General features: G+C 59.7%; 1 protein-coding gene across 8 annotated transcripts in view; it reads right to left on the reverse strand.

The window, feature by feature from the left end:
- Positions 1 to 14,233, reverse strand: part of ATP13A2 (ATPase cation transporting 13A2) — a 27,234-nt gene extending 13,001 nt beyond the window's left edge. For 7 of the 8 annotated variants that reach the window (XM_063417565.1, XM_063417564.1, XM_063417562.1 and 4 more), the window contains exons 1-10: positions 14,098 to 14,233; positions 8,263 to 8,336; positions 6,397 to 6,564; positions 4,534 to 4,592; positions 3,963 to 4,098; positions 3,796 to 3,875; positions 2,934 to 3,011; positions 2,270 to 2,339; positions 1,477 to 1,611; positions 968 to 1,034 (exon numbers count right to left, since the gene is read on the reverse strand). In XM_063417565.1, coding sequence (XP_063273635.1) covers positions 968 to 1,034; positions 1,477 to 1,611; positions 2,270 to 2,339; positions 2,934 to 3,011; positions 3,796 to 3,875; positions 3,963 to 4,098; positions 4,534 to 4,592; positions 6,397 to 6,564; positions 8,263 to 8,336; positions 14,098 to 14,218 — 988 coding nt within the window. In that variant the 5' untranslated portion in view covers positions 14,219 to 14,233. Of the gene's footprint in view, positions 1 to 967; positions 1,035 to 1,476; positions 1,612 to 2,269; positions 2,340 to 2,933; positions 3,012 to 3,795; positions 3,876 to 3,962; positions 4,099 to 4,533; positions 4,593 to 5,881; positions 6,068 to 6,396; positions 6,565 to 8,262; positions 8,337 to 14,097 lie in introns of those variants that run through there. The other variant, XM_063417566.1, reaches the window with a different exon arrangement.
- Positions 14,234 to 15,148: the final 915 nt, after the last annotated feature.

Below are 15,148 nucleotides of genomic sequence, written 5' to 3' on the forward strand. Positions count from 1 at the left end.
AGGCAGCAAGGCCCCACACAGGCGCCATCCCGAGCAGTGGGAGTGGCACCAACGCCTGTGGATAGCCGGGATTTGGGCTAAATGGGAAAAATGGGACCTCCGGAGGAGTCCCAGGGGCTCCCAGCCCCAGGAAAGAGCAGGAGGAAAAGGGCTGGTGGGACAGGGATTCACGGCAGGGATTATCCTGATCATCAATCTCTCTCTTTCCCTGAAATCTGTTAAATTAAATCTGTATCGGCTTTGGAATAGGGTCTCATTTGCACCTTCATTTGGGCAGGGGCATCTTACTAATTAGACCCCAAAATTATTCCAGTGTCTAATAAGATTATTCCAATGTACCCCAACATTATTCCCATATATCACATCATTATTTCCATGTATCCCAACATTATTCCTATGTATCATTCCTGTTTTATAACATTATTCTCATATATTCTCATATATTGTTATTCCCATTTATCCCAACATTATTCCTGTATTTCATTATTCCTTATGTATCCCAACATCATTCCTGTCTTGTAACATTATTCCCATATACCACATCATCATTCCCATGTATCCCAACATTATTCCCACATATCACAGCATTATTCCCACCTATCCCAACTTTATTCCCATATATCACATCATTATTCCCATTTACCCCAACATTATTCCCATGTATCACATCGTTATTCCCACCTATCCCAACAGTACTCTGGTGGTTCATAACATTATTCCCACGTACAATAACACTGCTGCCATCCCAACATTATTCCCATATATCACATCGATATTCCCGTTTATCCCAACCTTATTCCCATATAGCACATCGTTATTCTGCTGTCCCATAACATTACTCCCACATACAACAACACTGCTCCCATCCCAACATTATTCCCACCCATCCCGGCGCTGTTTCGGTGCAGACCCGGGATCCCAAAGGACACCTCACCCCAACGACCACCCCAAAAATCCTCGCTCTCACCTCCGCCGGGCCGCTGCACACGGACCCCCATGGACATCCTGGCCATGTTCCGCAGGGTGGTGCTTTGCTGTGAGGGAGGGAGGGAGGGGTCACACTGCACCCCAAACCCATGGGCAGCCACCCCGAGGAGCGGTCATCCTCTGTCCCAAACTCACGGGCAGCCACTCCAAACCCACGGGCAGCCACCCCGAGGAGCAGTCACACTGCACCTAAACCCACAGGCAGCCAGCCCAAACCCGTGGGCAGCCACCCAGAGGAGCAGGGTGCACTCCAAACCCGCAGTCACCCCGAGGAGCGGGGTGCACCCCAAACCCACGGGCAGCCACCCCAAAGAGCAGGGTGCACCCCAAACTCGCAGACAGTCACCCCGAGGAGCGGGGTGCACCCCAAACCCACGGGCAGCCACCCCAAACCCACGGGCAGCCACCCCCAGGAGGGTCCCGAGGGCCGGGGCAGGCCGGGCGAGGGGAGCCGGGCAGGGCTGTGCCCCCCAGGAGCCGCCGGCGCACCTTGCGCGTCTCGTGCAGCGACAGCCCCAGCGAGAGCGTGGAGATGAGGAAGATGCAGGCGGCGTAGTAGTAATAGGCATCGCACACCCACAGCACCATGCTGAGCACTTGGAAGATGTAGAAGGGATTCAGCACCTGCAGCCAGGAGGAAACAAGGGCTGGGGAGCAGGGGGGACCCCTGGGAGCTCACTGGGGGACTTTGGGGCGGGAGAACCTGCTCCAGCCCCCTATGGGATTGCCAGGCTCCTTGGAGGGGGAAAAGCTTCATCCAGCCCACTACAGGATTTCCAGGCTCCCTGGAAATGAGGAGAGCTTCCCCAGCCCCATATGGGATTTCCAGGCTCCCTGAAAGTGGGGAGAGCTTCCCCCAGCCCAGTATGAGAGCTCCAGGCTCCCTGGGGTGGGAGAACCTCTTCCAGCCCAGTATGGGATTTCCAGGTGGGAGGAATTTCTCCAGGCGCCTTGGAGGAGGAAAAGCTTCCTCCAGCCCTGAAGGCTCCTGGATGCAGAGGGGAACCTGGCCCCTCCCTGGGGCTGGCATCCCCCAAAGCCTCCATTTCCCCAGATTTCCCTACGGATGCTGCTCCCGAGGATGCTCAGCGACCCCCAGAACTGCCGGGGGCTGCTCCTGTCCATGCCCAGAGGGTCGGGAGGGGTCCCCTCCACGGCTCTGCCTCCTCCCCAGACCCTCTCCTCCCCCCCCAAGGGCCGGGAAGCGCTTCCAGAGAGGGGCAGGGAGCAGGGGAGGGATCTGTCCGGGAAAATCCGCTTGGGAAGCTCAGCCTGGACACACCTCCTCCACCAGGAGCCTGGCATAGGACTTGACGGGCACCTCGATGAGGTTGGGGCCGTAGATCTTCCTCCTGCAGGGGCCGAAGGACAGGGAGGGAGTTTTATCCTCGGGGAAGGAGAGGGAAGGAATTCCATCCTTGGGAAAGGAGAGGGAAGGAATTCCATCCTTGGGAAAGGAGAGGGAAGGAATTTTAGCCTTGGGAAAGGAGAATTTTATGCTTGGGAAAAGAAAAGGAAGGAAATTCATCCTAGGTAAAGGAGAATTTTGTCCTTGAGGAAGGACAGGGAAGGAATTTCATCCTTGGGAAAAGACAGAAGGAATTTTATCCCTGGGAAAGGAATTTTACCCTTGGGAAGAGAGGGAAGGAGTTTTATCCTTGGGAAAACACGGAATGAGTTTTATCCTTGGGTAAGAAAAAGGAAGGAATTTTAACCTCGGGAAAGGAAAGGGAAGGAATTTTATCCTTGGGAAAAGCTGCATTTCCAACCCGAGGGCCCCTCGTGCTGCCCAGACCTCCAGGAGGAGCGGGGTTAGAGGAGGAGCTGATCCCAGGAATTCCCCCTGCCCGGCAATCGGGGTCCGAGTGCAGGGACAGCCGAGGCTCCGGGATTTGCTGCCCGCTGGAAAAGCCCTGTCCGTGCCTCCCGGGAAGGGCCAGCCCCACCTGGCGCTGCGCTCCTGCGGCTCCAGCCCGGCCCGGTGCAGGTGCAGCTCCGCGCAGGTCCAGCCCTCGTCCAGGACGCTGGGAGCGAAGGGAAACAGGGAAACCGAGTCAGGGCCAGCGGGAAGGGCCGAGGCCTGGGGACAGAGCCAGCCCGCGGGGGAGCGGGAGCGCCCTGTGCCTTGGCCTCCCCGCAGCCCGCGGCTGCCAAGGGACCGCAACAAAGGGGCACAGTGAGAGCGGGAGTGCCCGGCTCTGCCAAACCGGCTCTGCCAAACCGCCCCTGCCAAACCACCCGGGAGCGCCCCGAGGGCACCAGGGGTGGCTCCAAAGGCCTGGGAGTGCTGAGGGCGATGCCTTGGGGGTTTAGCTTTTCTATTTTTCACATATTTGTGGCCCTGCAGTTCTTTAGTGCCCAACTCCAAACCCCACACACGGTGCAGCCGCTGCTCTCCCGTTTGGGGCAGACACAGCAATTCCTCTCCGGGCCTGGCAGTCAAGGACACCTCCCTGCCTCAGGCCCCAGAGATGGAAACAAAAGGGAGGTGGGGACAGCAAACTTGGGGTGAATGACTTCATTAGCTGGAGCTGTAATTGGAGGATTAACCCCTGATATGCAAATGGACCAAACTTATCAAAGTGTGAACACCTGTGGTCCATTTTTGGGTGTAGTCCCTGGGGGCTCTGTGTGCCCCAAATGTACCTGAGGGCCCCTCAGTAAATACAAGCGCTCTTTATTCCCTTAATTCTGTCTGGTCTGTTTTTAGGGAGCCCCAAAAGGCATTGAGGGACGGACTGCAGCTGCCAGGGGGCAGGAGGATCCTGAGGGAGCGGGAATGCCGGGAATGCCGGGCTCTGGGCATACCTGACTCTGCAGAAGGCCTGCCGCCGCTCCAGCCACACGTAGCGCATTCCCTGGAACAGGTAATACCTCAGGGTGTTCTTCTGTGGGACAGGGACGGGAGAAGGGGCGTGAGAGGGGTGCCCAGGGACAGGAAGGGGGGCTGGGGGCAGGGAAGGCCTCGGTGCCACCTCGTCCTTGTCGTGCAGCCGGACGGTGTCACGGCTCTCCTGCTCGTCTGGCACTGCCACGGCCGCGCTGCCGCCACCACCACCGCCGCTGCTGCTGCTGCCACGGTCCTGCTGCGCCCCGGGGAGCTGCTCCAGCCTGCTCGGGGGAAACTGCGCTCAGCCCTGGCCAGGGCAAAGCTGGGCTCAGCCCCAGAGCCAGGGCACAGCTGGGCTCAGCCCCTGCCTGCCCAGAGCCAGGGCAAAGCTGGGCTCAGCCCCAGAGCCAGGGCACAGCTGGGCTCAGCCCCTGCCTGCCCAGAGCCAGGGCAAAGCTGGGCTCAGCCCCAGAGCCAGGGCACAGCCGGGCTCAGCTCTGGTCTGTCCCAGAGCCAGGGCACAGCCGGGCTCAGCCCCAGAGCCAGGGCACAGCCGGGCTCAGCCCCGGAGCCAGGGCACAGCCGGGCTCAGCCCCAGAGCCAGGGCAAAGCTGGGCTCAGCCCCAGAGCCAGGGCACAGCCGGGCTCAGCCCTGCCCCCCACCCTCCCCAGCGCCAGGAGCACTCAGGGTCCCCCAGGGCCAGAGCCCGGCTCACCCGGCCTCGCCCAGCAGCTCCGTCAGCACCTCGGCCGTGAAGCACTGCCCAAAGCGGTCCTGAAACACAGGGACGGGCTGGAGGGGAACGGGAGCTCCCTGCAGAGCCCCGGGACACCCCGGCCACCCCTGGCCACCCCTGGCCACCCCCAGCCACCCAGCCCGGCGGTGGCTCAGGCTGGGGACAATGAACAGAAACTGCAACCCAGGGAGGCTGGGATGGAAGGGAGTGGAGTTATTGTAGGAATAATGATTCCTGGAATGGGACAATGCTAGGAATTATAATCATAATGATTATAAATTCCTGGAATAATCTGGTGCTTGAGGAAAGGAGATGCCAGACACAAGCAGGAAGACAAGGAGAGGAGACGTTCCAAGGTCCTGTTGGGAATCCGGGGCAGAGCCCAACCCTGGATCCAGGGAATGCAGCTCTGGATCCAGAGAATCCAACCCCAGACCCACAGAATCCAACCCCAGACCCACAGAATCCAACCCCAGACCCACAGAATCCAACCCCAGACCCACAGAATCCAACCCCAGACCCACAGAATCCCACCCCAGACTCCTAGAACCACCCCGCAGACTCCCAGAATCCCACCCCAGATTCTCAGTTCCCACCCCGAACTCCGGGTTCCCGGCTCACCCTGATGATCACCCACTCCCCATTCCCAGTTCCCAGTTCCCAGCCTGCACTCCCAGTTCCCAGCCCCCACCCCGCACTCCCCATTCCTGGCTCACCCTGATGATCACCCACTCCCCGTTCCCAGTTCCCTGTTCCCTCACTGCGCTCCCCATTCCCAGTTCCCGTTCCTATCCTGCACTTCCAGTTCCCGGTTCCCAGTTCCCACCCCGCACTCCCCTTTCCCAGTTCCCAGTTCCCACCCCACACTCCCAGTTCCCAGTTCCCAGCCTGCACTCCCAGTTCCCAGTTCCCAGCCTGCACTCCCAGTTCCCCGTTCCCAGTTCCCACCCCACACTCCCATTCCCAGTTCCCCATTCCCCCCGCACTCCCCATTCCCAGGCTCACCCTGACGATCACCCATTCCCTGTTCCCAGTTCCCGTTCCCATCCTGCACTCCCCGTTCCCAGTTCCCAGTTCCCCGTTCCCAGTTCCCACCCCGCGCTCCCATTCCCGGCTCACCCTGATGATCACCCATTCCCCATTCCCAGTTCCCAGTCCACACTCCCATTCCCAGTTCCCACCCCACACTCCCAGTTCCCAGTTCCCACCCCACACTCCCAGTTCCCAGCCCGCACTCCCCATTCCCAGTTCCCCATTCCCAGTTCCCACCCCGTGCTCCCCTTTCCCAGTTCCCAGTTCCCACCCCGCGCTCCCATTCCCGGCTCACCCTGACGATCACCCACTCCCTATTCCCAGTTCCCCGTTCCCAGTTCCCAGTTCCCAGTTCCCAGCCTGCACTCCCAGTTCCCAGTTCCCAGTTCCCACTTCCCACTCCCTGTTCCCATTCCCGGCTCACCCTGACGATCACCCATTCCCCGTTCCCAGTTCCCGTTTCCATCCTGCACTCCCCGTTCCCAGTTCCCAGTTCCCACCCCACGCTCCCATTCCCGGCTCACCCTGACGATCACCCACTCCCAGTTCCCAGTTCCCAGTTCCCACTCCCAGTTCCCAGTTCCCAGTTCCCAGCTCACCCTGACGATCACCCACTCCCCATTCCCAGTTCCCAGTTCCCACTCCCCGTTCCCAGTTCCCGGCTCACCCTGACGATCACCCACTCCCCATTCCCAGTTCCCAGTTCCCGGCTCACCCTGACGATCACCCACTCCCCATTCCCAGTTCCCAGTTCCCACTCCCCATTCCCAGTTCCCAGTTCCCACTCCCCGTTCCCAGTTCCCGGCTCACCCTGACGATCACCCACTCCGCCTGGCGCAGGGCGCAGGCCGTGCCCTTGGCCTGCACCTCCAGGCTGGGTCTCCAGTGGAAGAGCAGCGGGAGCAGCCCCGCGCTGAGCACGGAGCACACGCGGCACAGCAGCACCCGCCACGGCCGGCGCCGGTAACCCGTCACCTCCTGGGAGAGGAACCGCCGGCGATCACCGGGGATCGATCACCAGGAACCGCCAGGGATCACCGGGGATCACCGGGAACCGCCAGGGATCCACCACCGGGAACCGCTGTGGATCACCGGGGATCCATCACCAGGAACCGCTGGGGATCACTGGGGATCGATCACCAGGAACCACTGGGAACTGCCGGGGATCACAGGGGATCGATCACCAGGAACCGCTGGGGATCACCGGGGATCGATCACCAGGAACCGCCAGGGATCAATCACCGGGAACCACTGGGGATCACTGGGGATCAATCACCGGGAAGTGCCGGGGATCACCGGGGATCGATCACTGGGAACTGCCGGGGATCACCAGGGACTGATCATCCGGGATCACCGGGAACTGCCGGGGATCACCGGGAACTGCCGGGGATCAATCACCGGGGATCAACCACCAGGCACAACTGGGAATCACCGCGGATCAATCACTGGGGATCACCGGGGATCAATCACCAGGAACTGCTGGGGATCACTGGGAACCGCCAGGAATCAATCACTGGGGATCAATCATTGGGAACCAGCGGGAATCACCAGGAACCACTGGGGATCACCAGGAATCACTGGGAACCACTGGGAATCGATCACTGGGAATCACTGGGAATCAATCACCGGCAATCACCTGGAGTCACCGGCAATCACTGGCACCCCTCTGCTCGGTTATAAAATCCACTGAATTTGGTGCCCAGCCATTAAACCCTAAATCCCCAAAGCCCGGCCCGGCCGAACCGCAGGCAGGGAACCCAAGGGGCTGCGGGAACCCCGGGGGTTCGGAGCCAGCCCCATGGAGAGCCTGAGTGCCGGTCCCATGGAGAGCCCCGAGCCAGTCCCACAGAGAGAGAGCACCCAGAGCCAGCCCCACAGAGAGCCCCAGAGCCAGCCCCATGGAGAGCCCCCCAGAGAGCCCCCAGAGCCAGCCCCATGGAGAGAGAGCCCCCCGAGCCGGCCCCATGGAGAGCCTGAGAGCCCCTCAGAGCCAGCCCCATGGAGAGCCCCAGAGCCAATCCCACAGAGAGAGAGCCCCTCAGAGCCAGCCCATGGAGAGCCCCAGAGCCAGCTCCACAGAGAGAGAGCACCCAGAGCCAGCCCCATGGAGAGCCCCCAGAGCCCCTCAGAGCCAGCCCCATGGAGAGCCCCAGAGCCGGCCCCACAGAAACCTCCAGAGTCAGCCCCATGGAGAGAGAGCCCCCCGAGCCAGCCCCATGGAGAGCCCCAGAGCCAGCCCCACAGAGAGAGAGCACCCAGAGCCAGCCCATGGAGAGCCCCAGAGCCAGCCCCATGGAGAGAGAGCCCCTCAGAGCCAGCCCCATGGAGAGCCCCAGAGCTGGCCCATGGAGAGCCCCAGAGCTGGCCCATGGAGAGCCCCAGAGCTGGCCCATGGAGAGCCCCAGAGCCAGCCCCACGGAGCCCCTCAGAGCCAGCCCCACAGAGAGAGAGCCCCTCAGAGCCAGCCCCACAGAGAGAGAGCCCCCAGAGCCAGCCCATGGAGAGCCCCAGAGCTGGCCCATGGAGAGCCCCAGAGCCAGCCCCACAGAAGCCCCCAGAGCCAGCCCCACAGAGAGAGAGCCCCTCAGAGCCAGCCCCACGGAGAGAGAGCCCCTCAGAGCCAGCCCCACGGAGCCCCTCAGAGCCAGCCCCACGGAGCCCCCACACCGCACCTACCATGCGGGCCGGGTCGGTGTCCGGCTGCAGCGTGCCGTAGCCCCGGCGCCGGGCGCCCAGCAGCCGGCTGCTGTCTGCAAATGCACCAAAGACACGGAGAGGGGTCAGCAGAGGGGCCGGCTGTCCCCGGGGCCGGGTTCCCGGCAAGGCCAGCCCGGGCAGCCCCGGGAGCAGGACGTGGCTCCCGGCTCCCCCAGCCAGGGTCCCGCCCTGTCACCCTCCCGGGCACGTGACGGTCACTGGGACGACGCCGGAGCAGCCCCGGGATTTCTGGCGTTATCCCAGTGGGCACGGGCAGGGAGCCGGAGCCAGGCCAGCTCTCCCTGCCACTTTTCCAGCTCGTTTGCTCCTTGTTTGCTCCCTGGCTTTGCTCCTGGTGGCCAAAAAATTGGCATTTCCCAGTTTTAACCACGCTCTGACTCCCGCCGGGCTCCGCTGCACCCCAAAATCCTGAAGCTGAACCCGCTCATTCCCTAAATTCAGGATGGATTATGAGCCACTGAACCTGCTCGTTCCCTAAATCCAGGAGGGATTACAAATCACTGAACCTGCTCATTCCTTTAAATCCAGGATGGATTACAAATCACTGAATTTGCTCATTCCCAAAATCCAGGATGGATTATGAGCCACTGAACCTGCTCATTCCTAAAATCCAGGATGGATTATGAGCCACTGAACCTGCTCATTCCCTAAATCCAGGATGGATTATGAGCCACTGAACATGCTCATTCCCTAAATCCAGGATGGATTACAAATCACTGAACCTGCTCATTCCTAAAATCCAGAACGGCATTCCCAAGGCTGGGATCTCAGAGCAGCAGGGGGAGGCAACACGTGGCACAGCCACGGAGCCGGGAGCTGTTCCCACTCCAGGAACACGTGGATGTTTCCTGCCTGGGCCGGGGTTGGGTTTCCAGGAGGGCACAGACACCGGCTCAAGGATTTACACTGGAAAAACCGCCCTGGCTGGATTCCTGCTGCTCCCTGCCCGACCCCAAAGCTCCTCTGCAGCGGATAAAAGCCATTCATTAAAACAATTCCCTGGTTTTTGTGATCCCGGTGGGGGGGGTCCATGGTGGTGCCGCCCCATGGGATAAATTTGGAGGGGAGGAATTGGGGGATGAGCCCGAGGGACGGCTCAGTGAAACAAAAGCGGCCCCAGAGCCCAGAAAAGGAAGGGAGGGGTCAGCTGTCCCCAGTGCCAGCCTCGGATTCTGCCAAGAGCCGGAATTCCAGCTGCAGGGACACCGGGAGGGTTTCTCTTCCCAAAGGCAGGACAAAGGACGGGGCAGTGGGGGTCTTGCACGAGGGCTTTTCCCGGGATCTGCAGGAGGGGGGAAAAGTATCCAAACAACCTGGAAACAGCCCAATTCCCTTCCCGGAGCCCGTGCGATGGAAACCCGGCCCGCCCCTCCACTGAACAGAGCTATCCCGGCTTTTCTCGATCCTCAAGCAACAAATCCTTGGGAGGAACCAAGCGGCTCCGCGCAGCCCCGTCCCGTGGGGTTCCAGCTCAGTTCCCACGGGATTCCAGCCCCACTCCTGTGGGATTCCTCTCCTCCCACTCCCATCCCGGTTGCTCCCAAAGCTCGGCAGGTGAGGAAAAGCCCCGGCACCGACTCACCCCGCCTCATGCTGCCGGCAGTGCGAGCGGAGCTGCTCCCGGTGGGGATGGGATTGGGAAGGAAGGGATCAGTCAGGATGGGGTCAGTCAGGATGGGGTCAGTCGAGCTGTGATCGGTCGGGCTGGGGTCGGTCAGGATGGGGTCGATTGGGCTGGGGTCGGTCAGGATGGGGTCGATTGGGCTGGGGTCGGTCAGGATGGGGTCGGTTGGGCTGGGGTCAGTCGAGCTGTGATCGGTCGGGCTGGGGTCGGTCAGGATGAAATCGTTCGGGCTGGGATCGCTCGGGCCGGACCGGCAGCGCCGCCAGCCCCGGCCCCGCCGCGGCCGTGCCCCGCAGCAGCCGGAGCGGAGCGGCCCCGCTGCCGCCGCGGTCCCGGCACCGCGGCCTCTCCTCGTCGGCAAACACGGCGCGGGGGCTCGTGGATGTCCCTTCCCCGCCTCCGGATCCCGGGAATTTCCCCGGAGCCTGCACAGAGCTCTGCTCTCCGCTTCCCTCTCTGCCGCTAAATCAGGGATTAGGGGGAGGACAAGGGCCAGGAGAGGCTGGAATCTCGGAGGGGTCAGGATGCACCGGCCCGGCTTGTGCGGGGAAGACGGGAGCCAAGATCCCGCACGGATGATGGATTTGCACGGCCAAAATCCCACCCGGAATTCCCCGCAGCTGCTTGGCTCCGAGTCCGGGCCCTGCCCTGTCCTGTCTGGCGGAAATTTGGGAAGAGGCTGCTCTGGATGCTCCCACACCCACTGCACGTCCTGGCAGGGGGATGAACCCTCGGACTGCGGAGCTCAGAGCTGGAAGCTGGGATGGGATCGGGATCCAAGACCTGCCTGGGATCAGCTGGGAATGCCAGGTCCTGGTCCCAGGATTTGGATCTGAGTCAGAGCCCCCTCCCCAGCAGAGGTGCACATGGAAAACAGACGGATGCTGCTCCCAGAGACTTCTCTGGCAGCCCCGGCCCTTCCCAAGCGCCTTTCTGGAAGCAAACAAACCCCAGGGGGGCTCGGAGACCTCCTGCTGCTCCCGTGGTTCCTGCTGGATGGTCCCTAGGATAGCACCATCCGTTTGTCCATCCATCCATGTGTCCTTCCATGGATCTGTCTGCCCATAGATCCATCCACGGATCCATCCATCCATCCCTCCATCCATCCATCCATCCATCCATCCCTCCACACACTATCCAGAAGCTCCATCCATGGAAATTTCCATTCCAGCCACTGAGGTTGATGGGATGGGGTTGGCAAGGCCAGCCCGGGCCCTTGGAGACTGGGACATGGAAAATCAGGATAAGGCAAAAGCCGGGAAGGAGAGACAACGTAAGGAAGAGTTTGGGTCATGGAGGGTGAGACTGAACCCAGGAGATCTTCCAGAGCCTTTGGGCTCCGGGATGGGAGATCCTGCAGCCGAGCACGGCGTTGGGATGAGATCCTGGTGATTCTCCTGCCCTTCCCGTGGATCCCACAGGAACCGATCCCAGCTGGACACAGGGACACGCTGGCTGTGGATCCCACAGGAACCGATCCCGTGCCGCTGGAGCAAACGCGTCTGTCCAGGCAGCCGGGTCCTCCCGGAAAAGCAGCCCAAGGCTGAAGGAACAAAGGCTGGGACGGGGCTGATCCAAGGTGGGGACGTGGAAAACCAGGATTGGGACTCCCCAGTGCTGGGAAATCCACGCTCGGGCATCAAACCCTCGAGACAGGTGAAAAATAAATTCCTGGGAATTCCCAGCCCTGCACCGGCTGTGGTTGGGATTTTTGGGAGATCCTCTGTGAGGGGCGGGCAGCGCTGGCTGTGCCGTGTGCCGGTGACGCCGGCCGAGGTCCCGGCATTCCGACCCTTCTGGCACAGGGGGATTCTCCCTGGACCTGACCTTCCTGCACCCAAATCCAGCTGCCAATCCGGAGGGAAGTGCCCGGCGGCCTCAGGAACATCCCGGCTTAGGAACACCATGGTGCGGGCGGGAAAACGGGGGGATCACACCCCAACCCCACATTTCCCCAGCTCCAGGTAAATGAGGGCTCCTCCCTCCCTTGGAAGAGGGGAATGCGCTCCCAGCATTCCTGTTGGGAAGTGAGGGACCAGGGCGAGAACACCTCCAGCAAAATTGAAGAGCTCCGAGAAAACAAGGGGGATCTTTGACTTCCGAGCGCTGCTCGGCTGCGGATCGGGATTAGGACTGGGATTGGTGACGGGGATTTAAGGGGATCCAGGGGATCCAAGCGGGGTCACCACAGGGACGGGACCCCCGGGGTGCCCAAGGGTGTCCCCCCCGCCCCCCTCCGCTCGGCAGAGCCACTCCCGCATTCCCGGGAACGGGAACCCGGCCGGGAGCCCCGCGTGGGTCCGGAATGCCCAGGTGCCTTCCTCCCATCCAGCACCACATCCGTCGTTCATCCAAGAAAAACCTCGGGATCGCTCCGGGATGGGATCCGAGAGGCGACGGGTCCTTCCTGACCCAAAATTCCCCTGCTGTCCACGATCCCGACAGGAGAGGGATGGGAGCGTTCCCAAATCCTGGGGAACCCACCCATGGGAAGCAGCTCTGGGAGGGGACCTGGCTGTGGGGTTTGGAGATGTGAAGGGTTTGGGGGGTTTGGAGGGTTTGGGGTTTAAAAGGTTTGGGGAGTTTGGAAGGTTTGGAGAGTTTGGGGTTTGGAGGTTTGAAGGTTTTGGGGGGTTTGGGGGGCTTGGAGAATTTGGAGGGTTTGGGGTTTGGAGGGTTTGAAGTTTAGAGTTTGGAGGGTTTGGGGTTTGGAGGGTTTGGAGGGTTTGAGGTTTAGAGTTTGGAGGGAGTTGGGAAGTTTGGAGGATTTGGAGAGTTTGGGGATTTCAGGGTTTAGGGGATTTGGGGGTTGGAGGGTTTGAGGTTTGAAGGGTTTGGAGGGTTTGGAAAGTTTGGAGGGTTTGGAGAGTTTGGTGTTTGGAGGATTTGCAGAGTTTAGGGTTTGGAGGGTTTGGGGTTTTTGGCGGTTTAGGGGATTTGAGGTTTAGGGGATTTGGGGTTTGGAGCATCCCAAAGCCCTTCACGGGATTCCTTTCCCCTCGGATCCATGGCTGCATTCCCAGGGCCGGAATTCCCGAGGGATGCGGAGCCAGGAGATCCCACCCGGAGTCCTGGGATGGGAGAGGGGCTCGGAAACAGGGAAAGAATAGGATAAAAATGGGAAAGAAAGTGGGACAAAAATGGGAAAGAAAGTGGGACAAAAATGGGAAAGAAAGTGGGATAAAAATGGGAAAGAAAGTGGGACAAAAATGGGAAAGAAAGCAGAAAAAAAAGGGAAATCAAGTGAAATATAAAGGGAAGTGGAGCAAAACAAAAAAGGGAAGTAGAGTCAAATAAAACGAAATAAAAGAGAAACGGAACAAAATAAAAAAGCAAAACAAAGTGAAATAAAAGAGAAATGGAACAAAAAAGGCAAAATAAAGCAAAAAAGGAGCAAAATGAGTTGGAGCAACAAAAGGAAAAAATTAAAATAAAAAATCAAAAGGAAAATAATAAAGAGAAATGAAGTGAGAAAACTAACAAAGCAGAGGAAAAAAGCAAAATAAAACACAAGTAAAAACATAAAAACAAAGTTAGGAAACAAAACTACAGCAAAATAATGATGCCAAAAGTCAAATAAAATGTGAAAGTAAAAAACCAAGCCACAAAAGAAAGCAAAATAAGGAAGCAAAAAAGCAAAATAAATTGAAATTAAGTCAAATAAAGCTGAAAAATAGAGAATTAAAGCAAAATAAAAAAGCAAAATAAAAATGCAAAATTTAAAAAAGGCAACAGAAAGAAGCAAAATTTAAAAGAATAAAGCAAGCATAATAAGTTAAATTAAAAGAGCAAAATTTTAGAAGAAAGGCAAAATAATGAAGTGAAATAAATGGGAATACGTGGGAATAAACGGGAATAGGTGGGAATACATGGGAATAAATGGGAATACATGGGAATACAGGGGAACAAATGGGAATACATGGGAATAAATGCGAATACATGGGAATACAGGGGAGTAAATGGGAATAAACAGGAACAGACGGCACGGCAGCCACAGCGCTCCCGCCGCCCCGGGCTGGGCTGGAGCGGCCCCGGGAGCCCCTGGCGGCGTTTTGGGGGTCCGGGGGGCTCCGAGCGCTCGGGGGATCCCGGTCCCTGACCTCGACCCCCGATCCCGATCCCTTATCCCGATCCCGATCCCGATCCCGGTGCCGGTGCCGGTCCCTCACCTGAGCTCATGGTGCGGCCCCGCGGCCCCGCGCGCCGGCGGAAAGGGCGGGCCCGGAACGGCGGGGCATGCTGGGAATTGGAGTCCGCACCCCAAAACCGGGGTGTGACACCGCGGGGCATGCTGGGAATTGGAGTCCACACCCCGAAAACGGGGTGTGACACCCCGGGGCATGCTGGGAATTGGAGTCCGCACCCCAAAACCGGGGTGTGACACCCCGGGGCATGCTGGGAATTGGAGTCCGCACCCCAAAAACGGGGTGTGACACCCCGGGGCATGCTGGGAATTGGAGTCCGCCCCCCAAAAACGGGGTGTGACACCCCGGGGCATGCTGGGAATTGGAGTCCGCCCCCCAAAAACGGGGTGTGACACCCCGGGGCATGCTGGGAATTGGAGTCCATACCCCAAAAATGGGGTGTGACACCCCGGGGCATGCTGGGAATTGGAGTCCGCACCCCAAAAACGGGGTGTGACACCCCGGGGCATGCTGGGAATTGGAGTCCGCCCCCCAAAAACGGGGTGTGACACCCCGGGGCATGCTGGGAATTGGAGTCCGCACCCCAAAAACGGGGTGTGACACCCCGGGGCATGCTGGGAATTGGAGTCCGCCCCCCAAAAACGGGGTGTGACACCCCGGGGCATGCTGGGAATTGGAGTCCACACCCCAAAACAGGGTGTGACACCCCGGGGCATGCTGGGAATTGGAGTCCACACCCCAAAAACGGGGTGTGACACCCCGGGGCATGCTGGGAATTGGAGTCCACACCCCAAAAACGGGGTGTGACACCCCGGGGCATGCTGGGAATTGGAGTCCGCACCCCCAAACCACACTGTGACACCCCGGGGCATGCTGGGAATTGGAGTCCACACCCCAAAAAAGGGGTGTGACACCCCGGGGCATGCTGGGAATTGGAGTCCGCACCCCAAAAACGGGGTGTGACACCCCGGGGCATACTGGGAATTGGAGTCCGCACCCCAAACTGGGCTGTGACACCCCGGGGCATGCTGGGAATTGGAGTCCGCACCCCAAACTGGGCTGTGACTCCACGGCT

The sequence above is a fragment of the Prinia subflava genome, chromosome 21 (assembly GCF_021018805.1).
Source record: "Prinia subflava isolate CZ2003 ecotype Zambia chromosome 21, Cam_Psub_1.2, whole genome shotgun sequence".
Lineage (NCBI taxonomy): Eukaryota > Metazoa > Chordata > Aves > Passeriformes > Cisticolidae > Prinia > Prinia subflava.